Source organism: Phacochoerus africanus, chromosome 9 (assembly GCF_016906955.1).
Source record: "Phacochoerus africanus isolate WHEZ1 chromosome 9, ROS_Pafr_v1, whole genome shotgun sequence".
NCBI lineage: Eukaryota > Metazoa > Chordata > Mammalia > Artiodactyla > Suidae > Phacochoerus > Phacochoerus africanus.
In genome coordinates this window covers 76,127,055-76,150,044 of record NC_062552.1, presented here as the reverse complement: position 1 = coordinate 76,150,044, position 22,990 = coordinate 76,127,055, and the positions used below count along the sequence as shown (strand labels likewise).

The 22,990-nt window shown below is 47.3% G+C and overlaps 2 protein-coding genes across 6 annotated transcripts; one reads left to right on the top strand and one right to left on the bottom strand.

The window, feature by feature from the left end:
- Nucleotides 1-97: 97 nt before the first annotated feature.
- GMPR2 (guanosine monophosphate reductase 2) lies at nt 98-9,645 on the top strand. Of its 3 annotated transcripts, XM_047796412.1 has the most exons (10): nt 171-408; nt 746-866; nt 1,013-1,132; nt 4,947-5,030; nt 5,180-5,353; nt 6,839-6,920; nt 7,012-7,118; nt 7,305-7,347; nt 8,671-8,830; nt 9,036-9,645. In XM_047796412.1, the coding sequence occupies exons 2-10, from the start codon at nt 780-782 to the stop codon at nt 9,223-9,225; spliced, it is 1,047 nt and encodes a 348-aa protein (XP_047652368.1). In that variant the 5' UTR covers nt 171-408; nt 746-779; the 3' UTR covers nt 9,226-9,645. The 3 variants fall into 3 exon arrangements, with proteins under 3 accessions (XP_047652370.1, XP_047652368.1, XP_047652371.1); XM_047796414.1 differs by lacking the exon at nt 8,671-8,830 and having other exon boundaries at nt 98-408; nt 6,839-7,118; XM_047796415.1 differs by lacking the exons at nt 171-408; nt 746-866; nt 1,013-1,132 and adding an exon at nt 2,489-2,636.
- TINF2 (TERF1 interacting nuclear factor 2) lies at nt 6,350-13,515 on the bottom strand. 3 transcript variants are annotated; one of them, XM_047796409.1, is made up of 9 exons: nt 12,982-13,513; nt 12,735-12,839; nt 12,514-12,615; nt 12,328-12,435; nt 12,146-12,239; nt 11,334-11,796; nt 11,180-11,247; nt 10,976-11,073; nt 6,350-7,422 (listed from the first exon to the last, which is right to left on the bottom strand). In XM_047796409.1, the coding sequence occupies exons 1-9, from the start codon at nt 13,171-13,173 to the stop codon at nt 7,294-7,296; spliced, it is 1,359 nt and encodes a 452-aa protein (XP_047652365.1). In that variant the 5' UTR covers nt 13,174-13,513; the 3' UTR covers nt 6,350-7,293. The 3 variants fall into 3 exon arrangements, with proteins under 3 accessions (XP_047652365.1, XP_047652366.1, XP_047652364.1); XM_047796410.1 differs by lacking the exon at nt 6,350-7,422 and adding an exon at nt 8,057-8,360 and having other exon boundaries at nt 12,982-13,514; XM_047796408.1 differs by lacking the exon at nt 6,350-7,422 and adding an exon at nt 10,607-10,836 and having other exon boundaries at nt 12,982-13,515.
- Between the last annotated feature and the right edge of the window lie 9,475 nt (nt 13,516-22,990).

Genomic DNA, 22,990 nt, shown 5'->3' with positions numbered 1-22,990 from the left:
GCTCTCGCGTTTCTTTTTGGTGGCATAAAAAAAGAAGGCAGTCCGCTTAGTTACAGCAGAGATGACGCCACTCCGATCCTGAGAGTCCCTAGCGAGCCAGGGCTAATGGAAAGTGGGGGCGGGGCGAACTACTTCTCCCATCATGCCAAGGAGCAGGCCAACGCGTCCCACACTGGGAGTTGTAGTCTCCTGTCCCTTGAATCCAACGGCATTCTCAGCGTGTGAACTCTGTTACCCAGAAGTCTTCTCAGGTCCTCCACCGAAGCTGGAATTCCTTGGTTAATTGTTCTCTCTGGCTATTAGCGGAACCTGTTAGTGTGGCCCACGAAGGTCAGCGGAGCAGCGCGAGGCTAGTTGCTAAGCAAGAGGACCTTCGGTCAACTGCCACCTGGGCCTCGGCGAGAGGAAGTAAGTACCCCTACTCCGGAAGCTGGTTATGGGACCCCACTGTTCCCTCTCGGTCGGCTTCTTACCCCAAATTTCTCTTTGCAAGGGTAGGAAAAAGAAGAGTGACCTTTCTAGGGTCACTCACGACTCCGCTCCAGTTCTTCTCCTCCAGCAAATAGTACGTGGGATGGAAACACCAAGAATAATTGAAACCACGGGACAGGTCTGAGGTGACTGTCTTCACGGACCGTGCCTCGGCCAGTGCTCTGATCTTCCACATCTAAGCAAGAAGCCCTGCCATTAAGGCCTAAGAGGAGATTGGTTCAGCTACCACTTCCTTACTTTTCCTACCCTCCAGGTCTCAAATTCGTCACTACCCCGAAGTCCCTGCCATGCCTCACATCGACAACGACGTCAAACTGGACTTCAAGGATGTCCTGCTGAGACCCAAACGCAGTACCCTTAAGTCTCGAAGTGAGGTGAGCCTGCTTCCTCTGTTGCTTCTTCTTGAGCCCACCTAATTGCTCCTGGTGGGCCAGGACTGAGACAGATTCCTGGCTCTTGCCCTCCTGCAATACTTGTCTTTTGGATCAATAAATGCTCAGTGTCCTGTTCCTATCTGCAGGTGGATCTCACAAGATCCTTTTCATTTCGGAACTCAAAGCATATGTACACTGGGATCCCCATTATCGCTGCCAATATGGATACTGTGGGCACCTTTGAGATGGCCAAGGTTCTTTGTAAGGTAGGACTTCCCTTGTGCCCCTTCCTCATAGTGTCCAGGTTTGGGGGCTGACTGCAGAGGTATCTGCATCTCCACCCCTATCTCAGGTCAACTCTAGCAATTAACAGTGAGGATGCTCAATTTACTGTTTTAAAGCAGTACTAAGACCCCTTTATCTGGATTCAAAAGGCCGTCTGGATTTTTAAGTTGGTTTTTTGTGGGGTTTTTTTTTCGCTTTTGAGTTGTATGAGTTCTTTATATGTTTGAATATTAACACCTTATCAGATATATAGTTTTAATTTTTTTTTCCCATTCAGTAGGTTGACTTTTCACTTCGTTGATGGTTTCCTTTACTATGAAGAAACTTGTAGAGGTATCATGAAGGGATGTTGAATTTAGTCAAATGCTTTTTCTGCATCTCATGAGATAATCATATGGTTTAATTTTTAATTTTTGTCTTTTGGAGCTGCACCAGCGATATATGAAGGTTCCCAGCCTAGGGGTTGAAATCGGAGCTACAGCCACAGCAACCCAAGATCCGAGCTGCCCTGTCTGTGACCTACACCACAGCTCACGGTAACACCAGATCATTAACCCACTGAGCGAGGCTGGAGATTGAACTTGCGTCCTCATGGATACTAGTCAGATTCATTTTCACTGAGCCACAATGGGAACTCTGATGATCATATAATTTTTGTTTTGTTGATATGGTGTAGCATGTTGATTTCACCCAGTAGGTATTGTTTAATTGCCACACATTTTTGAATTTTTCAGTTTAATTTTTGTAATTGGTTTTTTAAATTTCATGTCATTGTGGTTGGAAAAGATGCTTGGGTATTCCCATTGTGATCCAGCCTTGCCTTGAGCTGTGGTGTTGGGTGCTGACATGGCTCGGATCCTGCCTTCTTGTGGTGTGGCGTAGGCCGGCAGCTATAGCTCCGATTAGACCCCTAGCTTGGGAACTTCATATGTTGCTAGTGCTAAAAAGCAAAAAAAAAAAAAAAAGAGAGAGAGAGAAAAAAAAGAAAAAGAGAAAAGATGTTTGACACTTCAATCTTTTAAATTTTATTAAGATTAAAAAAAAAAGGCCGAGTTGTGAAATTCACAGCTAAGTTTTGCTCCCATTTTTCTGATATGTGAATGAATGGAACTTTCCCTTTTCTCCTGTCCAGCAATTTATACATCCTGACAACTTTTAACATCCAGGTCATCTTCTCCAAATCATATGCATCTCTCTTTACACTACTGTTAGGACACTGAGCATTTACTGTTTTAGTCCAGAAACTAAATATAGAGTATTGAAAAATTCCTAACTAGAAGATCCTAGAGAGAAGCAGCTTATTTCCTTTCATGTCTATTTTTTTTTTTAAACCTTTCTCTTAAGTCCTAGGTTCCTGGGAGTTTCTGAGATGAGCCCCAAAATAGAATGTGTTTTTTCTTATATACAGATTATTGTTCAGTTTCAAAATGGAAGATGCCGCTCCTGTCAGTAGTATTACCTGCCTGTATACTTGTAGCTGAGAAGGTAGATAGCTACTTTGGGTGCCCTGAGAACGTTGGACCCTTCTGGTTAATGTAGCCCTGGTTGATGGATTCTGCTGCTGCTTGTGGTTCTCTTAGCCTTAAAGACTTCATCTCCTTTTCTGTTTTCAATTGCTGTAAGTCTTTATGGAATGTCTGCTGTCCTTTCTCTGAGGTTCATGGTTATGCAGTTTTACTACTGTATTACTGTTGTCATTCATCAAGTGCTTAGGAATCCTGCCGTTGCCCACTGTCCACCTGGCCTGTGCAAGAGAGGTAAGGAATAGTGAATCTGACCTCAGTGTTGTTTTTGTTTTTTGGTTTTGTTTCTTTTTTTTTTTTTAATGGCTGCACCCATGGCATATAGATGTTCCTGGGCCAGGGGTTGAATTTGAGCCGCAGCTTTGGTCTACGCTGCAGCTGCGGCAGCGCTGGATCCTTTAACTCACTGTGCCAAGCTGGGGATTGAACCTGTGCCTCCACAGTGGCTCAAGGCACTGCAGTTAGATTCTTAACCCACTGGGCCACAGCAGGAACTCCTGACTTCAGGGTTAACAGATGTTCTGTTTTTTGTCATTTTATGGCTGCACCCGTGGCATATAGTTTCCCAGGCTAGGCGTCAAATCTGAGCTGTAGCCACTGGCCTATGCCACAGCCACAGCAATGTGGGATCCTTAACCCACTGAGTGAGGCCAGGGATTGAACCTGCGTCCTCAAGGACACTAGTCAGATTTGTTAACTGCTGAGCCACAGTGGGAACTCCAATCCTTGCTAGGATTGCCTTGATGCTTTATGTTGAGGCTGGCTTTTCATTACTGCTAATGAGTGCTAAAGAAGTCAGATTTGAGAGATACAATCAAGTCTCTCAGTAATAATTAAAAAGTTGGTTGCAAGCAAAGATCTTTTGAGATCTTTGAGTATGCTCATCATGCCACCTGTGCCAGTATATCTCTAGGGTCTGCTGACTTCCTAGAGTGATTTTTGTCTTTTTGGCATGTTGATGGCAGAGTTGCTGAGAAAGCAGAATTCAGTACCAGCTTTAGCTCAGTAGTTTTTGATGAACTCCGAGAGTAGCATTTACCCTTCCTTACGGCTGGCTGATGCGTGACTCCCTTGGATTTCTTGTCAGTTGCAAGATTTGTGCTGTCTCAGTCAACTGTTTCTTGTCTTTTTGAATGTCTGCACTTATTGGGGTGGGGGTGGGGGCACCCAGAGCACCTGGAAGTTCCCAAGCCAGGGACTGAACCTGTGCCGTAGCAGTGACACAAGCAGTAGCAAAGCCGGATCCTTAACCCACAGGGAAATCCCTGCATGTCTGCACTTTTTAAAGCAAAAATGCTAGCAGTCACAGTAGCCTTGGAATGCCTTTCTCAAAGTACAGGGATGTTGTCTGCAATTTGTTGAGCTAGGCAATACAAGTCTGATGAGTCATTATATCCTTAAGCTTGGTTGACTGAAATAGACTTTTCGAGTTGGTCCCTGTCTCAAGAAAATTTGTCTTACTCCAGAGGAGATGGAGAAAGGGTAGCACCTTACTGGCTCTGTTAACCTTTAGACTTTACCTTTTGTGATTCTGTGAGCATTTAGACTCATTGAATTACTGGTGGGCCAGAAGAGACCAAAAAAGAGGTTAGTTCTGTCATAGGTTATCATAGGAGGAAGGGCTGAGTCAGTGCAGGCGGGCAGTGGTTCAGTCCAGTCTCTTCATGGTTCTTTTTTTTTTTTTTTGTCTTTTTGCCATTTCTAGGGCCGCTCCCTCGGCATATGGAGGTTCCCAGGCTAGGGGTCGAATCGGAGCTGTAGCCTCCGGCCTACGCCAGAGCCACAGCAACGAGGGATCCGAGCCGCATCTGCAACCTATACCACAGCTCACGGCAACGCCGGATCGTTAACCCACTGAGCAAGGGACCGAACCCGCAACCTCATGGTTCCTAGTCGGATTCGTTAACCACTGCGCCACAATGGGAACTCCATGGTTCTTTCTTGTCTACTGCTTGTCCCAGTGCACCAACAGCTTGTCCTTGTTACCTGTTAAATCAGAAGCACGGGATATGCTGGTGGGTGAAGTCCAAACCAGGTAACTTTGTACATTGGCGGGAGTGTATGACAAGTACTAGCTTATGGCAAAAAGCCCTACTGGATTCATGGGGAGAGTAATGGCTGAAGTGAAATCACAGCTCAACCACTGACTTCTTCAAGTTGCTCCTTACAGACTTCAGTCCTTTTGTCTTCAGATAGGATGGTATGAAGGTTTGTTTTTAGAAAAAGAGACTCTTTTAACAGAATTCTCTCCTTTATGATGGCTTCTCCCCAGTTCTCCCTCTTCACGGCTGTCCATAAACACTACAGCCTCGAGCAGTGGAAAGAGTTTGCCAGCCAGAACCCTGACTGTCTTGAGGTAACACTGGTCCTCCCAAATACCTTCCTTATCCTAGTCTTCTAGGAATCCTTGTTTGGCTTCCTGGGGACCAACCCTTACCTCCCTACCCCTGTTTGCTACTCAGCCAGGCGGTTTCTGACATGCCAATGGCCCTGTTTCTCTCACAGCATCTGGCCGCCAGCTCAGGCACAGGCTCTTCTGATTTTGAGCAGCTGGAACAGATCCTCGATGCTATTCCCCAGGTGAAATACATATGCCTGGACGTTGCCAATGGCTACTCTGAACACTTTGTTGAATTTGTAAAGGATGTGCGGAAGCGCTTCCCCGAACACACCATCATGGTACGTCGCCGTGGCCCTGAAGCTGGCCCATTCCTCTCCTTCCTCCACTCTTCCCTGCCACTCCATTTTGTTACAGTTCATCTGAGCAGCAGTTCATCTCTCCTCTGCTGTGTTACGATTTTCCTAGTTCACTTAATCATGTCACTGGGTGATCATCCATGGCTGCATGCTTTAAATGTTTGTTTACTGGCCAGGGCAGTTTTCTCTGACCCTTGATACAGTCTTTGTAAATCCAAATGGAGATACACTTGCAATTAAGAGACCAACAATTTAAAATAGTCTCATATATATATATATATGTATGTACATATAGACTCCTATATCAAAACTGCAGGGTGACTGCAAACCAAACATCTATAATTGACACACACACACATAAGAAAAATCAACTCAAATACAACACTAAAGATAGTCATCAAACCACAAGAGGAGAGAACAAGAGAAGAAGGGAAGAAAAAAGAGCAACAAAAATCCCAAACAGTTAATAAAATGGCAGTAATTACTTCAAATGTAAATAGACTAAACGCCCAACCAAAAGACATAGACTGGCTGAAAGGATACAAAACCAAGACCCATATATATGCTGTCTTCAAGAGACCCACTTCGCTTCTAGGAACACACAAACTGAAAGTGAGAGGATGAAAGAAAATATTCCATGCAAACGAATCGAAAGAAAGCTGGAGTAGCAATACTCGTATCAAACAAAACAGACCTTAATAAGAGGCAGGAAGGACGTTACGTAATGATCAAAGGATCAATCCAGGAAGAAGATATAACAGTTGTAAATATATATACACCCAGCATAGGATCACCTCAATATATACGGCAACTGCTAACAACCTTAAAAGAAGAAATTGACAATAACACAGTCTTTGCAAATCCATTGCCCGACATCACACACCAGATCACAAGGGAACGCTTACGCATTGTACGTACTTCTGGTACATATACACCTGCCCACAGAAATGGGCAGGCACTACAATCCTACCAAAGAGGTTGCATGAGAGAGTGTTTTATTTATTTATATTTTTTACAAGCTCAGGAGAGTGATGACAAGGCCTCCTTTTCATCACAGCATCGAGTGGTCTCTCTGTCCTGTCCACCAAAAGCAAATACAATTGTGTAGATGGGTATTTAGCCTGTATTTCCATGTTTTCCCCTTTTTTCCTGAAGCCAGAGAGGTTTCATAACATAACAGCTAAAACACAAGATATGTTTGGGTCTGTGGGCATGGAGAGGGAGAGAAATCTGCTGTAAATTAGTTGTGGGTTTAGTCCAGTTGGACCCCAGCTTTACCTTAGTACAACAGTGACACTGGCTCCTTACCTCAGCTTGGGAAGTGGGCTCCTTTGAAGAGGCTCATTTCAAAGCCCTCAGAGGGCCCAACAGAAGGAACCCAGGCACCCATCTTTGTAGTAATGTTGGAAGCACAAAGCTTCCTCTGTTTCGGGTCCCAAGAATGCTGACTGGATGGTTCTGTCCCAGGCAGGGAATGTAGTAACAGGAGAGATGGTGGAAGAGCTGATCCTCTCTGGGGCTGACATCATCAAAGTGGGAATTGGACCAGGTAAGCCGGTTCACTGGGGGCCACCAGCCACCCATTCAGTGGCCAGCACCCCTGGAGAACCTGACTCTCATCCTTGTCACGTTCTTCACAGGCTCTGTGTGTACCACCCGGAAGAAAACCGGAGTGGGGTATCCACAGCTGAGTGCGGTGATGGAGTGTGCAGATGCTGCGCACGGTCTCAAAGGCCACATCATCTCGGTAAGGCCCACAGGCAGGGTAGAGTGTGAGGCTGCCAAACAATGGGGTTTTCTGCCAGGTCTGGAGGCTCTGGGAGAGGTGGATCAGGACTCTTGGGTTCCTGTCAGCTTGGAGGTGGGCCATTGGGAACCTCCTAGAAGGCTTGGGAAATGATGCTCTCTCTTCACAGATCTCCTTACTTTGCAGGATGGAGGTTGCAGCTGTCCCGGCGATGTGGCCAAGGCTTTTGGTAAGGACGTTGGGAGGGCATGGAAGGAGGATCTTGTTGAAGAGGATGAGTCACCTCTGAGGATCTAGGATCAGGCTAGGGAAGTCCAAGAAAGCTGTTCAGATTTTTTTTTTTGTCTTGTCTTTTTAGGGCCACACCTGCGGCATATGGAGGTTCCCAGGCTAGGGGTCGAATCAGGAGCTGTAGCTGCCAGCCTACGCCACAGCAACATCAGATCCGAGCTGCATCTGCAGCCTACACCACAGCTCATGGCAACGCCAGATCCCTTAACCCACTGAGCCAGCCTAGGGATCGAACCCGCGTCCTCATGGATGTTAGTTGGGTTCATTAAGCGCTGAGCCATGACGTGAACTCCCAGATTTTTTTTTTTTTTTGGTCTTTTTGCTATTTCTTGGGCCACTCCCGTGGCATATGGAGGTTCCCAGGCTAGGGGTCTAATCGGAGCTGTAGCCACTGGCCTACACCAGAGCCACAGCAACGCGGGACCAAGCCGCGTCTGCAACCTACACCACAGCTCACGGCAACGCCGGGTCATTAACCCACTCAGCAAGGGCAGGGATCGAACCCACAACCTCATGGTTCCTAGTCGGATTCGTTAACCACTGCGCCACGACAGGAACTCCCCCAGATTTTTAACGGCCGCACCTGCAGCATATGGAAGTTCCTGGGCCAGGGACTGAATCTGAGCCACAGCTGCAACCTGAGCTGCTACAGTCAGGTTCATAATCCACTATACCACAGCGGGAACTCCTCAGATTCTTTTATAATCTGACTAGAGACCCGAAGCCTGTGATGTCACCTGGGGCAAGCCAGCAGGGGAAATCCTGAGATTCTCATCCCGACTCTCCAAGTGCACCATCTGCAGTGTCCCTGGAACTGCTGGATAGTGTAGATGCCCGAGCCCTGCCCCCAGACCCACAGACTCTGGCTCTGGAGAGTGGGGCTGCAGATCTTCACTCCCACAGCTTCCTGGGTGATCCTTGCTCACACTAAAGTTGGAGACCTTTGCTCAGCTGGGGACAGTAAAAAAAAAAAAAAAAAAAGTGGTCAGAAGATGAAAGCAGCAAAAAGGAGAGAGCAGAATCCAGGCAAGGCACCTCCAGAGGCTCTTTTTAAATTCTTGGAAAAGTCAGGCTCACTGAGGAATAGAAGCCAGGGCAAAGCAGGCCTGTGTGCTGGGTTGTGGACCAGCTAGGGAAACAAAACCAGGAAGATACTGGAATCATTGTCAGCCCTGAGACTTTGATGTGAGTTGCTTTTGGGGGCACGTAGGCGGGCGCCTGAGCGAGATTCATCTCTTTCCCCTCTTCTTGGTGCTGGCAGGGGCAGGGGCTGACTTTGTGATGCTGGGTGGCATGCTGGCGGGGCACAGTGAGTCAGGTGGTGAGCTCATCGAGAGGAATGGCAAGAAGTACAAGCTCTTCTATGGAATGAGTTCTGAAATGGCCATGAAGAAGTATGCGGGGGGCGTGGCTGAGTACAGGTAGGTGTCGGGGCCAGAAGCCGAGGGTTCTGATGAAGTGTGACTTTCCAAGTAAGGTGGTGACAGACCTCAGGGCTGCTGGGAGATGGATGGTACAGTTCTTGGAGGAAGAGGGGAAAATGGGGTAAATGATAGAGACTGGGGAAGAGTCATTTGGCTTAAGGAATCCAGAAAGAAAAGCTAAAAAAGCTTTTCCTCCTCTAAGGGCCTCAGAGGGAAAGACTGTGGAGGTGCCCTTTAAAGGGGCTGTGGAGCACACCATCCGGGACATCCTTGGAGGGATCCGTTCCACCTGCACCTATGTGGGAGCAGCTAAGCTAAAGGAGCTGAGCCGGAGAACTACCTTCATCCGTGTCACCCAGCAGGTGAATCCCATCTTCAGTGACGAGAGCTAGACCTGACAGTTCTGCCCTCAAAGGGCACCAGCACCCCTTCTGCAATTCCCAACTCCTAGGACTCTTACTTGGTCATTTCCTACCCTCTCTCTGCTGAGGGCTCCTGCAGTGATTCTGCACTTCTCTATCTGCACGTGCAAAATGCCCAGGGTACTCACTGGGGAGAAAGCAAGGAAGGCAGGCTGAGAAAATGAAGTAAGATAATCAAATGGGAATCTGGGGACCCGGCATTCTGAAGATTATTAAAAGGAAGAGATGCTGATTCATACATAAGAGCTTTATGTGACCTTGGTCTGGAAGAGACAGGTCTTTAGAATCATGTTTTGTTCATCAGATTCGTTAAATAGAATCTGGAATATCTACAAAGCTCAGAAGTGTTTATATATTTTAAGTACCTCAATAAAGAGAGATCCCAGAGTTCCCATGGTGGCTAGTATTGAAACTGACTAGTATCCCTGAGGATGCAGGTTCGATCCCTGGCCTCGCTCAGTGGGTTAAGGATCTGGCATTGCTGTGACCTGTGGTATAGGTCACAGATGCGGCTCGGATCCCGTGTTGCTATGGCTGTGGGGTAGGATGGCAGCTACAGCTCTGATTCAGCTGCTAGCCTGGGAACCTCCATATGCCATGGATGTGGCTCTGAAACTCAGTGACATCAACATAGGTTCACTTCCAGGAAGAAATCACCCAAAATTAGTGGGAACAGCTGAGATCTGGTCTGACTACCAAAAAAGCACATTATAATTAAGAAAACTGCTCTTCACTATAGCAACAGAAGAGGGAGCACTTGCACTGAAAAAACAGGAAAGGCCCATAAAACTCCTTTCTCTCTGAAAGATACATCTGTAAAAGCTGACCCAGAAAAATCCAACATATACTCAAACATGAAGATAATGACAAAAAAAAAAAAAAGAGAGAGATCCCAATGACTTAAAGAGATTCTGGGGTTTTTTGCACAAGGCTAGCATCTGGGTGCTGCTCTAAGGCACTGACCCAGCAGAGCCAAGGACAGTGCATACTCTTCCCACAAAGCATCTCTGTCCTAGTGCCACCACTCCCAGGGAACCTGGCAGTAGGAGGCCTTACAAAAGTCTATTCTGGTATCAGGACTCACATAGTATTTTCAGAGTAGCCAAAGGAAACTTCTTATCCAGGCTCAGCTCTGGTAACCTTTTTGGGCACATCTGAACAGCACTCTCCAGGGGAAGTGAAATGGCAAAGGGATCCCCTTCCAGCCCTGGAGAGGCCGGTTCTGTTTCTAAGGAATAACCTACAGTGACCTTAGAGAAGCCTTAATTCCCCTCCCTCACACCAAGACAGTCTTTTAAAAAATCCCAAATTTAATTATCAAGCTTCACAAAGTGATTTTTTAACTATGTAGTCAGTCCAAGCCTAGGCTTCCACTTTATTCCCCCAAACTGCATACAGAACTGAGGAGGAAGGAACTGGCTGAGTACCGCGAGCACGCCAGTCCTATCACAGGAGTCTAGAACTGTCTATATGGTCAGGGAAAGGGACAGACTCAGCACTGGGGTCAGAAGGGGGGAGGTATTCACAGAAGGTGGGGATCAGGGTGTCAAACTTTGTCTTCTGATAGTTTTCCAGAGATTCCTGCAGAGAAGGGAGCAGGGACATCCTATCATCACTGACACATGCCCTGAGCCCCTGTCCTCCAGACCATGTGGCTTTCTACTTGGTTCTGCCACTAAGCGCCCCCGCCTCCCCCAGCTTTCCATTGCTTCCTACTCACCTTTCCTTCTCTCGGGCCATTTTCCTCCTCCTCCTCCTCCGAGTCCAAAACCAGGTCCCCTATGGTAATGTCAGAGCTGCACAGAGATGGAGGACACGCTGCAGGGAGGAAACCAGAGTCCAAGTACTCTTCTCGGTGAACATCGACCCTCGAGTCTCCAAGAGAAGGGGCTGTCTGACCCGGTCCTGACTCAGGATGACCTACCTGGCTTCCTGGCCCTCGGAGGTGATAATGACAGTCTCAGGGGGCCCATGGGGCAATCCAAGCAGTTCCTGAGGCAAGAGCAAACAAAGACAGGGTGAAGGGAAAGCAGGCAGGGAATGTGCCGCTAGGAGGGAGAAACAACTGGTGTACTCACTCCTTTTGCTCTGAGGCAGACAAGTCAATTGGGTTCTCCTTCAGAGCCCTTCCCCCCAGGGTCTTGGATGGACTCCTAGACTTGCCAGCAGAGGCCGCTCTGGTGCCCACTGCACCTGCTGGATCTGCCATGTGTGTCCCATGTTCTTCCCTGTTTTCAGGCTTAGATGTGACTTGTGTTGGTGAACCCAGATTCCTAAAGGGGAACAGCATAACTGTGGGGCGCTCCTTATGGCCTCTGCTAGTGGATGCCCACCGAGACTGGATTCTTCGCCGGCCTAGAGGGGCCAGATTGAAGTGGTGGCCAGCCAGAGGTTCCGGGTGCTTCCTTGAGATTGGTCCCTGTGTAAGGTGTGGGCCAGGCTGGGCTTTTGGCAGAGGGTTGTCGAGTGCTGGTCTTGGCTGCTGAGGAGGACTCTGCCCCATGGTCTCTGAGGTGGTCGCTGAATCAGTAGCAGAGCACTCTGAAAAAGCAAGCAGAGCTGCTTAAAAAGGCAACCTACTGGAGTTCCCCTCCTGGCTCAGTGGTTAAGGAATCCGACTAGGAACCATGAGGTTGCAGGTTCGATCCCGGCCTCGCTCAATGGGATACAGTGTGGCCTTGACCTGTGCTGTAGGTTGCAGGTGCGGCTCGGATCCCGTGTTGCTGTGGCTCTGGCATAGGCTGGTGGCTACATTTCTGATTAGACCCTAGCCTGGGAATCTCCATATGCCGCGGAAGCAGCCCTAGAAAAGGCAAAAAAGACAAAAAAAAAAGTCTCAGGCTAGACATTCCACCCCCAAATTCTTAGTTTTCGGAGATGGTCCTGGTACCTGGAGGTGGCCACCCCATGTCCACAATATACTGGCTCAGGACAAAAGAAGTGACAGAAGCTCCAGGCTGCATCCAATTCAGCACATCCTGAAGCTGTGGGCAAGGAGAGAGAGGCATAAAGACCACAGTCCTTGACACAACCACCCACATTCTACCCTTAATGTGTTTTGTTCCCAGAAACCTGCTGTGCCTGCAGTGTAGGCAGTGCTTTTTCCAGCTGACACAAGTATTCAAAAAACAGCTTTTCCATGGCAGCCAGGAAAGTTTCCCCATACTCTTGCTCAAGTCCCTGCAGGAAGGAAAGAAGCAGGTCAGAAAAGGACTAGAGAAAAAGCTACACCATAGCTTCCAAAGCTGCCAGTCCCACCTGTAGGTTCGAAGCCAAATCAACAGAATCCTTTGCTAGTTGCTTCACCTGCTGGCAAAAGGTTTCCTGGGCCTCTGAGATTTTCCTCAGATCCTGCTTTGTCTGTTGGGAGTAAGGAAAGCAAACAAGTTAGGGATACCAGGACCAGTGACAGGAAGGAGGAGCAACTTTGCTGCCCTAAGTGTTAACTGGGGGTAGGGCTTCTTCCAGGGACGACTCACGGCTTTGGGGTCCCGCACCACAGGTCCAGACTCTGGGAAGTGGTGATTCAGGGCATTCAGAACCTGGGCCCAAGGCCGGCCCTGCAGGATCAGCTCCACCACCAGCTGTGAAGAATACTGAGCTCAGAATCCCCACGTCGGGGCAAGCTACCCTTTTCCAACCAGTCCCACTCCAGAGCGGTCGGTCCAGCAGAGGACCTCTTATCCCTCCCCTTTCCCCTCAACCAGGTCCTACTGACTCCAATACCTTGGCCTTTAGGCCCATACACAGGCGTTCATGGTGCCGGTAGCGAACCAAGCCAGGGGCAGCAGCGCGCAGGGATCGCAGAAACTCCAATACTCGCGGAAAATGCTCCACGCGCCGTCCGCGCACAACTTGCCAGCTGGCTGCGGCTGCGAAGCGCAGGGCTGCGGGACCAGCCTCCGGGGGCGCGGCCATGGCCGGCGGGCTCCACCCCAGGGGCCGTCCCTTTTGGTTCCTACCTCCAAGGCGAGGCTTCGCGACTCCTCCTAGGGGTGGGGCTTCCGGTGGCCCTCCGACTCCGCTATTTTGGTCTGCGCCGCATAGTTCGCGATCTGAGTCCACACCCTCCCGTGGGTCACTAGAATTCTAGGGTTTTTTCCCCCAACTCTGGATGCAGCCTGAATGGAGAAGCTGGCCAGCTACACTGGCACCAGGTTGCTGTGTCTTAGACGCCGCCGCAGTCTCTAACCGGACGGCTACCTCGCTTCGGCTCTGCCACCAGTTTCCCTACCCCGGAAAAGGGTGGCGGTGGAGAACCAATGGGCCTTCAGGCAGGGGAGACGTGACGTCGCGTCATAAGGCCACGCCCCCGCAGATCCGGCTGCGCCGCTGCCGGCTCCCGCCCACTGTGACCCGCTCTGCTGACGGCCGGTGGGTGGCGGCGAGTGCAGTTTTGGGTCCCGCCCCTGGCCTCGGTGTCTTTTTGCGGAGCCTATAGAGAAGTCACGTCTTTCTTTGAGGTCTAGCTTTTTGGTCTTTAAAGGAGGTCTATGCCACTTCCTTTCTCCATTGTCTTCACCTCTTAAATACGATTCTTTAAATCCCGGCACCCAAACCAGCGCCTGCAAAGCCTTTCCCGACGGCGCGCCGCTTCCATTAAGAATTCAACTGTTCTTCCTTTTACAGAACAGAAGAGGGCGCCCGCCTTTAAAAAATAAAATACAGGGAGTTCCTGGTGTGGTTCAGCGGGTTACGGACCTGACTAGTATGCTTGAGGATGCAGGTTCGATCCTTGACCCTGCTTAGTGGGTTGAGGGTCAGTTGCCTTGAGCTTTGCTGTAGGTTGCAGACGCGCCTCAGATCTAGCGTTGCTTTGGGTGTGGTGGAGGCCAGCAGCAGTAGCTCCCATTCGACCCCTAGCCTGAGAACTTCCATATGCCACGGGTGTGGCCCTAAAAAAGCAAAGGAAAACCAACCAAACAAACAAAAACAAACCCGAAAACAAAGTTTAAAAAGATACATCAGATTGTTAACCTGTTTTTCTCTAGATGGTGAAACTAGGTAATATTCTATGTTTTCTATGTTTGCTATCTTTTCTTTTTTAATCATGAAGTGCTAAAGTAAATAATAAAAATAGATTTTCTTTTTCAAATTTCATCCGTGCACTTGCTACAGTCAGTCCCCTAATGTAAATGACTGTTTTACTTGTCTTTCTCCTTGTCACGGTTTCTGGTGCCTCTCATTTCCATTGCCAGGAACAGAACCTTGGCACACAATGTACATTTTCTGTTGATTGAATTAATTACCTTCTCTGACTGCCTTACAGGGGTTTAGTGAAATTACCCTTTCTTTGGGGCATCTCCTTTCCTAGATATAATGGCTTCCCACCGTCTCCACTTAAGATCAGTCTTCTGAGGTGCCCCACATATTCAGCTGCCCAGGGGGCATCTAATTGGAGGTCCCGAAGTACCCAGATCAGACATGTAGGAAATTCTAGTTATATTTCTTTCACTTTTGAGACATAATTTTGATATATACAGAAGTCTAGGTTGGTGGGCTTTTTTCCTTCAGCACTTTAAATTTACTGCACTCCACACAACTTATACAACTCAACAGCAAAAAAGCCAACAACCCAATGGAAAAATGGGCAAAAGACCTGAATAGATATTTCTCCAAGGAAGATATACAGATGGCCAACAAGCACTTGAAACAATGCTCAACATCACTGATTATTAGAGAAATGCAAATCAAAACTACCCTGAGATACCACCTCACACCAGTCAGAATGGCCATCATTAACAAGTCCACAAATAAATGCTGGAGGGGGTGTGGAGAAAAGAGAACCCTCCTGCACTGTTGGTGGGAATGTAAACTGGTACAACCACTATGGAGAACAGTATGGAGGTATCTTAGAAAACTATGCATAGAACTCCCATATGACCCAGCAGTCCCACTCTTGGGCATATATCCAGACAAAACTTTCCTTAAAAAAGACACATACACCCGCATGTTCATTGCAGCACTATTCACAATAGCCAAGACATGGAAACAACCCAAGTGTCCACTGACAGATGATTGGATTAGGAAGATGTGGTATATATACACAATGGAATACTACTCAGCCATAAAAAAGAACAACATAATGCCATTTGCAGCAACATGGATGGAACTAGAGATTCTCATCCTGAGTGAAGTAAGTCAGAAAGAGAAAGACAAATACCATATGATACCACTTATATCAGGAATCTAATATATGGCACAAATGAACCTTTCCACAGAAAAGAAAATCATGGTCTTGGAGAATAGACTGGTAGTTGCCAAGGGGGAGGGGGAGGGAGTGGGATGGACTGGGAGCTTGGGGTTAACAGATGCAGACTATTGCCTTTGGAATGGATTAGCAACAAGATCCTGCTGTGTAGCACTGGGAACTATGGTCACTTATGATGGAGCATGATAATGTGGGAAAAAAGAATGTATACATGTATGTGTAACTGGGTCATCATGCTGAACAGTAGGGAAAAAAAAGGTAAAGAAAGATAAATTTACTGCACTCTCTTCTTGCATAGTTTCTTTTTTTTTTTTTTTGTCTTTTTTGCCATTTCTTGGGCTGCTCCTGCGGCATATGGAGGTTCCCAGGCTAGGGGTCCATTCGGAGCTGTAGCCGCCAGCCTACACCACAGCTCACAGCAACGCCGGATCCTTAACCCACTGAGCAAGGCCAGGGCTTGAACTTGCAACCTCATGGTTCCTAGTCGGATTCGTTAACCACTGACCCACTATGGGAACTCTGAGAGGTCCAATGTAATTCTTATCCTTGCTCCTCTACAGGTAAGATGTCCCTCCTGCCACCTTTGTTCTTTGTTCAGGATTTTCTCTTAGTTTTGTATTTTCTGTTCATCCTTCTTATTGTGAGGACAAGAGAGAATGGTCTAAGCTCCTTACATGCCAGACCAAAAACTAGAAGTCAACTTCCATTTTATTTTATTTTATTTGTCTTTTTTTTTTTTTTTGCCTTTTCTAGGGCTGCTCCTGCAGCATATGGAGATTCCCAGGCTAGGGGTCTAATTGGAGCTGTAGCCGCTGGCCTACACCAAAGCAACAGCAACGAAGGATCTGAGCTGTGTCTGCAACCTACACCACAGCTCACAGAAACGCCGGATCCTTAACCCACTGAGCAAGGTCAGGGATGGAACCTGCAACCTCATGTTCCTAGTCGGATTCGTTAGCCACTGAGCCACGACAGGAACTCTTCAACTTCCATTTTAAATGTTGTTCTTTCTCCTGGGCTTTGTATTTTTCTGCTTGGCATCTTTCTTTGACCATGGTCAGAAACCCAGACCACTGTCCTTAACTCTCTCCTCCCTCCTCTCCAAATTTAATCTCTCACCAACTCTAGTCAATTCTACCTCCTGAAGAATCTTCAGACCTATTGCTCTCCCCCCCTCCTTTTGTCATTCTGTTGTTATCCTATTTCAGGCTGTCTCTCACATTGAGAAGACTCTGTAGTCTCCTGACCCCCAGCCCAAATCCTAATTTCTTTTCCATTTTTCTTTGGCCACGCCCACAGCAGATGTTCTCAGGGCCAGGGATAGAACCCATGCCACAGCAGCAACACAAGCTGCAGCAGTGACAACTCCAGCTCCTTAAACCAATGAGCCACACAGGAACTCCACCCATGTTGCTTTCATCATAAATCTTGGGAGGGAGTCCCGGTTGTGGCGCAGCAGGAACGAATCTGACTAGGAACCATGAGGTTTTGGGTTTGATCCCTGGTCTCCCCCAGTGGGTTAAGGATCCAGCGTTGCCGTGAGCTGTGGTGTAGGTCACAGATGTGGCTCTGATCTGGCATTGCTATGGCTCCAGCATAGGCTGGTGGCCACAGCTCTGATTGGACCCCTAGCCTGGGAACCTCCGCATGCCATGGGTGCGGTCCTAGAAAAGACAAAAGACAAATCAATCAATCAATCTTGGGAAATGCAAAACTGATCATATCATCCCTTTCCACCCACTCATTGTCCTCTTAGAAAACCAACAACACAGGTTGATACTTGAGCTCTCAGGATTCTACATCCAGGTCCAGACTTTGCTCCTTGGCCTAAGGGGATGCAGAAGCTTCTAGCATTAGCCCCAGGCTTTGCCAAATCAAACCCACCCACATGGGCTTCATGCACCCTTGTATCCAGCCCAGTTCCCCAAGGCTAGGATGGTTGGGCTTCAGTTGAAGCTACCATAGTCCACACTAATGTCTCCAACTTTAAATCTTGGGGCAAGAAGGCATTCATAATATTGATCCTTTACATTCAGGAAAACTTTGGCTACTGATATAAAGACTCCATCTCCACCCTAGTGGTCAACTTTGTAAATCAGGTGTCCCAGGAGAACCAAAACTGGTGACCAAGACTCAGAGATGATGACTGTCTCATCACTGTCCAGGGATATCTCCTAAGAGGGCAACTCCAGTGGATTTCTTAAAGTCAAGACTAAGACCACCTCCTCTTTATTAAAAAAAATGCACTCTGTTAATATAAAGGATGATGTAAAGGAAGTAATCACATGAATAAATGTAAATGGCTTAAAAGTAAATTTCCCTAGGAGTTCCTGTTGTGGCACAGCAGAAATGAATCCAACTAGGAACCAGGAGGTTGTGGGTTCGATACCTGGCCTCGCTCAGTGGGTTAAGGATCTGGCGTTTCTGTGAGCTGTGGTGGAGTTTGCAGAGGCGACTTGGATCTGGTGTTGCTGTGGCTGTGGCATAGGCCAATGGCTATAGCTCTGATTCAACTCCTAGCCTGGGAACCTCCACGTGCTGCAGGTGTGGCCCTAAGAAGACAAAAAAAAAAAAAAAAAAGGTAAATTTCCCTAGTATAGTTTTAAGAGGTGCAGTCCCAATAAGAGCTCTGCTCTGCTGGTCATGACTCAGCTTCCCCTGGTTCCCACTTCTCTCTCTCTTTCCCAGAACTGGTCTAGTTTTCCATCATGCATTCTCCCCACAAATGCTCCAAAACACAATCCTGTTGCACTCCTTCGCCTCAAGACTTAGTTCGTTCCAATTTAGTTCATTTTCAGGTATGTATTGAGTGCTATGATGAGTCATGGACTATGAATCAGTGTAAAAGAGATAAGGTGAGGCGTATATTTAGTGGGAGGCGAACCTGGCTAGGACAAGTTAAGCTGGGATGACTGAGATTCTGATACCCACTCCCAGAGAATTAAAGATCATCCCCATGAGCCCCATGAAGCACCCAGATTGAGCTGAACTCATACTAGGAGCTTTTTTTTTTTTTTTTTTGTCTTTTTAGGGCTGCACCTGCGGTATGTGGAGGTTCCCAGGCTACGAGTCGAATCAGAGCTGTAGCTGCCAGCCTACACCACAGCCACAGCAATGCCAGATCTGAGCTGCATCTTCGACCTACACCACAGCTCATAGCAACGCAGGATCCTTAACTCACTGAGTGAGGCCAAGGATCGAACCTGCGTCCTCATGGATGCTAGTCAGATTCATTTCTGCTGAGCCATGACAGGAACTCCTGCTTCGCTTTGCTTTTTGAAGATTTCAAGAGTTTTTGAGCTCTAATACATACAGGGGACCAGGATAAAATGAACAAATGTGAAGCAAGTTACAAAGTTGTTAGAAACCTTAAGCTCTCACATTTTCTCCAGAGTTCAATAAAAAGAGATATTGTTGAGTTCTGGTTCAACCTTTCTGGAAATAAATTTAATAAAATGTATCAACCACCTTAAACATGCTCAATCCTGTTTACACAATAATTCTCACTTGGGGGGGTTATCTTAAGGAAGTAGTGGAAAATGAGCATAAAGGTTTATGTGCTTGAACAGGATATTTATCACAGTTCTGTTTAGAATAGCAAAACTTTGGGAAGACTTAAAATTAACAGGAATGAGAAATAAATCAAATAAATCATGTTCTTTGTTCATTTTTGCTAAAAACATAATACAGCTATTGGAGTTTGCTCCACAAATTCAAGCAATAAGTTACATCTTGCAAATTGTTGCATTTAAATTTATAAGTAGCAAACAGTAGCTCTGTGCTGGGCCCTGTTCTAGGTCCTGGGTTGCAGGTGTGATCAAGATAGATAAGATCTTATCTTTTTTTTTTTTTGTCTTTTTAGGGCTGAGCCTGCAGCATATGGACGTTCCCAGGCTAGTGGTCACATCAGAGCTGCAGCTACAACTACGCCAGATCCAAACCGAGTCTGCGACCTACACCACAACCCACGGCAATGCTGGATCCTTAACCCACTGAGTGAGGCCAGGGATCAAAGCCGAGTCCTCAGGTATGCTAGTCTGATTCGTTACCACTGCACCACAATGGGAACTCCCGATAAGGTCTCATCTTTTAAGGAGCATGCCTTTTAGAGCAAAGAGACAGAATTCAATAAATGGACATGCTGATGTTAAACAGTAAGTGCTAGGTAGGCTATGAAATAAAACAGGGTGAGGTGCCAAAGGGACTGGAGGCAGTACGCTGATCAGACTGATGGACAGGGAAGAGCTCTATGGGGAGGTGACGTTTGAGTTGAGACCTGAATGTCATGGGATCAGCCATTCACCTGGGCGAAGAGTGTTCCTCCAGGAGTTCCCTTGGTGGTGCAGTGGTTAACGAATCTGAGTAGAAACCATGAGGTTGCGGGTTTGATCCCTGGCCTTGCTCAATGGGTTAAGGATCTGGCGTTGCTGTGAGCTGTGGTGTAGGTCACAAACGTGGTTCGGATCCCGTGTTGCTGTGGCTCTGGTGTAGGCCGGCGGCTACAGCTCTGATTCGACCCCTGCCCTGGGAACCTCCATATGCCGTGGGAGCGCCCCAAGAAAAGGCAAAAAGACAAAAAATAAAAATAAAAAAAAAGAGTGTTCCTCCAGAAGAAAGAGCAGATTTCAGTCTTAGGTAGAAGGTTGGTGAGTTAGAGAAGCAGAAGGACTGCGGGGCTGAGGCAGCAGGGCCAGGGGCACATGTGGAGTTGAGGTTGGAGAGGTCTGCAAGGTCAGAGAGAAGGGGTAGGACTTTGGACTGTTCCCAAGGCACTGGGAAAGCACTGGAAGTGTAGCTATAACCTAAGCTGCTCCATCTTGAGCAGCAGAGTTTAACATTTACATGCTATCTTCCTTTTCTACTGATCCTGGCATGTCTTAAGAGATATTTAGATAATGACAAGTTGACTAAGAGACAATTAATCTTGCTTGCTTAAGAATTCCAGGGACTGGCCTTAAGGAGGTGGGAGCAGACCAGTCCTGAAGTGGGGGATTAATTGTGCATAAAACCATCAAAATGACACTGGCCAGACCACCACAACACCAATTTTGAGATGGTTATTGGAGCTGACTGTGCTGTTCAGCACGTAGCCCCCCACCTGTACACCCCTGAAACTCCCCTTTAAAACCTTGGTCCCCTAACTGGTACCTTGGAGATAGTTTTACGACACTAGTCCACCATCTTCCCAGGTTGCCAGCATCCTGAATAAAGCAGGCTTTCCCATCCCATCAACACTTGTCTCTCGAGTACTAGCTTTTCAAGGAGCAACCAGCTGAACTTGGGTTTGGTGAAGGTTTGAAGCTGGAGAGTACCAGGATTTAGAGTTAAATGACAAGGACCCACTGTATAACACAGGAAATTATTCTCAATAACCTATAATGGAAAAGAATCTGAAATATGTAAAAATATAAATACATATATCTGAATCACTTGATATGTACTTGAAAATACAACAGCATTGTAAACTAACTATATTTCAATTTAAAAAATGGTTAATAGAATTTAGAAAGCTCACTGGCTGTAAAGAACCTGGATTATTCAGGAATAAGAGTAGAAACATGCCAGGAGCCTATGGCAGTTCTGTAGGGAGAGAGCACAGTGACAGTGCTACGTGCAAAAAAAAATTGACAGATTTAGATGTACTCTGAATGTAGAACTGGTAAGAATTGCTGATGGATTGAATATTGGAGGAGAGGAAAGGGAGGGATCAAGGGTGATTTGTAGGGTTTTGGTGGGGACAACTGGGTCATTATAGTGACAATGAGATGGGAAAAACCAAGGGAAGAAGAATTTGGGATGGAATTAAGAACTCTGAGGGGCCACTTTCCATTTGAGATAAAATACAGACTGTGGAGTCAAACTGCCCAGGTTCTATTTCCAGTCTAGACTGCTAAATGATTTTGGACAGGTCACCTAACTCCTTGTCTCAGTTTCATCATCTATAGCTGGGGCATTAAAACACAGCCTACTTTAAGAGGCTGTGGTGAAAATTACAGGTGTTATTATATATAAATAGATTAGCACCAATTTTTTCTTCATTCCGCAATTATTTACTGAGCATTTGTAGGTACTAAATTCTGAGCCTACAGCAGAGACCAAATTAGACAAGAAGCACCACTCTTGTGGAGTTTATAGTCCAGGTGGGGGAAGGGGAGACGCAATAAATAAATGCATTGTCAAAATATTTAGTACGTTGGGAGCTCCCATTGCGGCTCAGCAGAAACTAATCTGATTAGCATCCATGAGGGTTCGATCCCTGGCCTTGCTCAGTGGGTTAACGATCTGGTGTTGCCGTGAGCTGTGGTGTAGGTCGCAAACGTGGCTCAGATCCCGTGTTGCTGTGGCTCTGGCGTAGGCCGGTGGCTACAGCTCCGATTGGACCCCTAGACTGGGAACCTCCATATGCCGTGGGAGTGGCCCTAGAAAAGGCAAAAGGCCAAAAAAAAAAAAAAAAAATAGGATGGCCTCAAAGGCCCCATGAAGACAGTAATATTTGAGGAAAGACCTCAAAGGAGGGGAGGGTGCCAGCCACGTGGGTATCGGGAGAAGAGTGTGCTGGGCAGGGGAAAGGCTGGCGAGTCCAAAGGCTGAGGCTTTGAGAAACAACCAGAAGGGTGAAGGCAGCCATGGGTGTTATTCTGTGAGAGGTGAGGAGCCACTGGGGGGTGTGAGCAGACTGGTGACATGATCTGACTGACATTTAAAAACATCCCTCTGACTGCCAAATTGAGACTAGACAGGGCAGGGCAACGGCTGGTGAGGGACGGGGGCGGCTTGGACTGGTATGGGGCAGCACTGGTAGAGAGAATTTGATAACTAACAAATAATACAAAGAATTCAATATATAGAACATCAGATGGTAACACGTACTACAAAGAAAAATAATGAGCAAGTGGGGACAGGAAACATGGAAAGTGTTGCAATTTTTTTTTTTTTTTGGCTGTGCCCACAGCATGAGGAAGTTCCCAGGCCAGGAATCAAACCACGCCACAGCCATAATTAGAGCCACGGCAGGGAACCAGATCATTAACCTGCTGAGCCACCAGGGAACTCCAGGTGTTGCAATTTTAAAATGAGATAGTAAGAGTTCCCGTTGTGACTCAGCAAGTTAAGGACCTGATGTTGTCTCTGTGAGGATGCAGGTTCGATCCCAGTCCTCCATCAATGGGCTAAGGATCTAGAGTTGCTGCAAAGCTGCAGCTTAGTTCGCTGATGCAGCTCTGACTCGACCCCTAGCCCAGGAACTTCCATATACCACAGGTGCAGCGGTAAAAAGGTTTAAAAGAAAAAATTAAAAAAACAGAGAAGACCATAAGATGGGGGCACTCAAGGAAGAACTGAAGGAGAAAAAGAAGTGAGCCATGGGGCCATGCAGGGAAGATCTCTCAGGAAGAGCACAGCCCCGAGGAGCACCTGGAGCAGGAGTGTACCTCATACTGTCCAGGTGGGAAGGGGCCAGCCAGCTGGACAGTTTGAGCCAGGGAGGGAGGGATGATCTGAGTGGGGGGAGTCACAGAGCACTGC

What these genes read in the sequence shown, in the direction of transcription:
- GMPR2 (XM_047796412.1), top strand. Translation starts at nt 780, where the DNA reads ATGCCTCACATCGACAACGACGTCAAACTGGACTTCAAGGATGTCCTG. An exon ending in CCCTTAAGTCTCGAAGTGAG is followed by an intron (nt 867 to 1,012) that starts GTGAGCCTGCTT and finishes TCCTATCTGCAG; the next exon opens with GTGGATCTCACAAGATCCTT. An exon ending in TCAAAGGCCACATCATCTCG is followed by an intron (nt 7,119 to 7,304) that starts GTAAGGCCCACA and finishes CTTACTTTGCAG; the next exon opens with GATGGAGGTTGCAGCTGTCC.
- TINF2 (XM_047796408.1), bottom strand. Translation starts at nt 13,173, where the DNA reads ATGGCCGCGCCCCCGGAGGCTGGTCCCGCAGCCCTGCGCTTCGCAGCC. An exon ending in GTATGGGCCTAAAGGCCAAG is followed by an intron (nt 12,840 to 12,981) that starts GTATTGGAGTCA and finishes TATTCTTCACAG; the next exon opens with CTGGTGGTGGAGCTGATCCT. An exon ending in TCTGCCTCAGAGCAAAAGGA is followed by an intron (nt 11,248 to 11,333) that starts GTGAGTACACCA and finishes CTCTTGCCTCAG; the next exon opens with GAACTGCTTGGATTGCCCCA.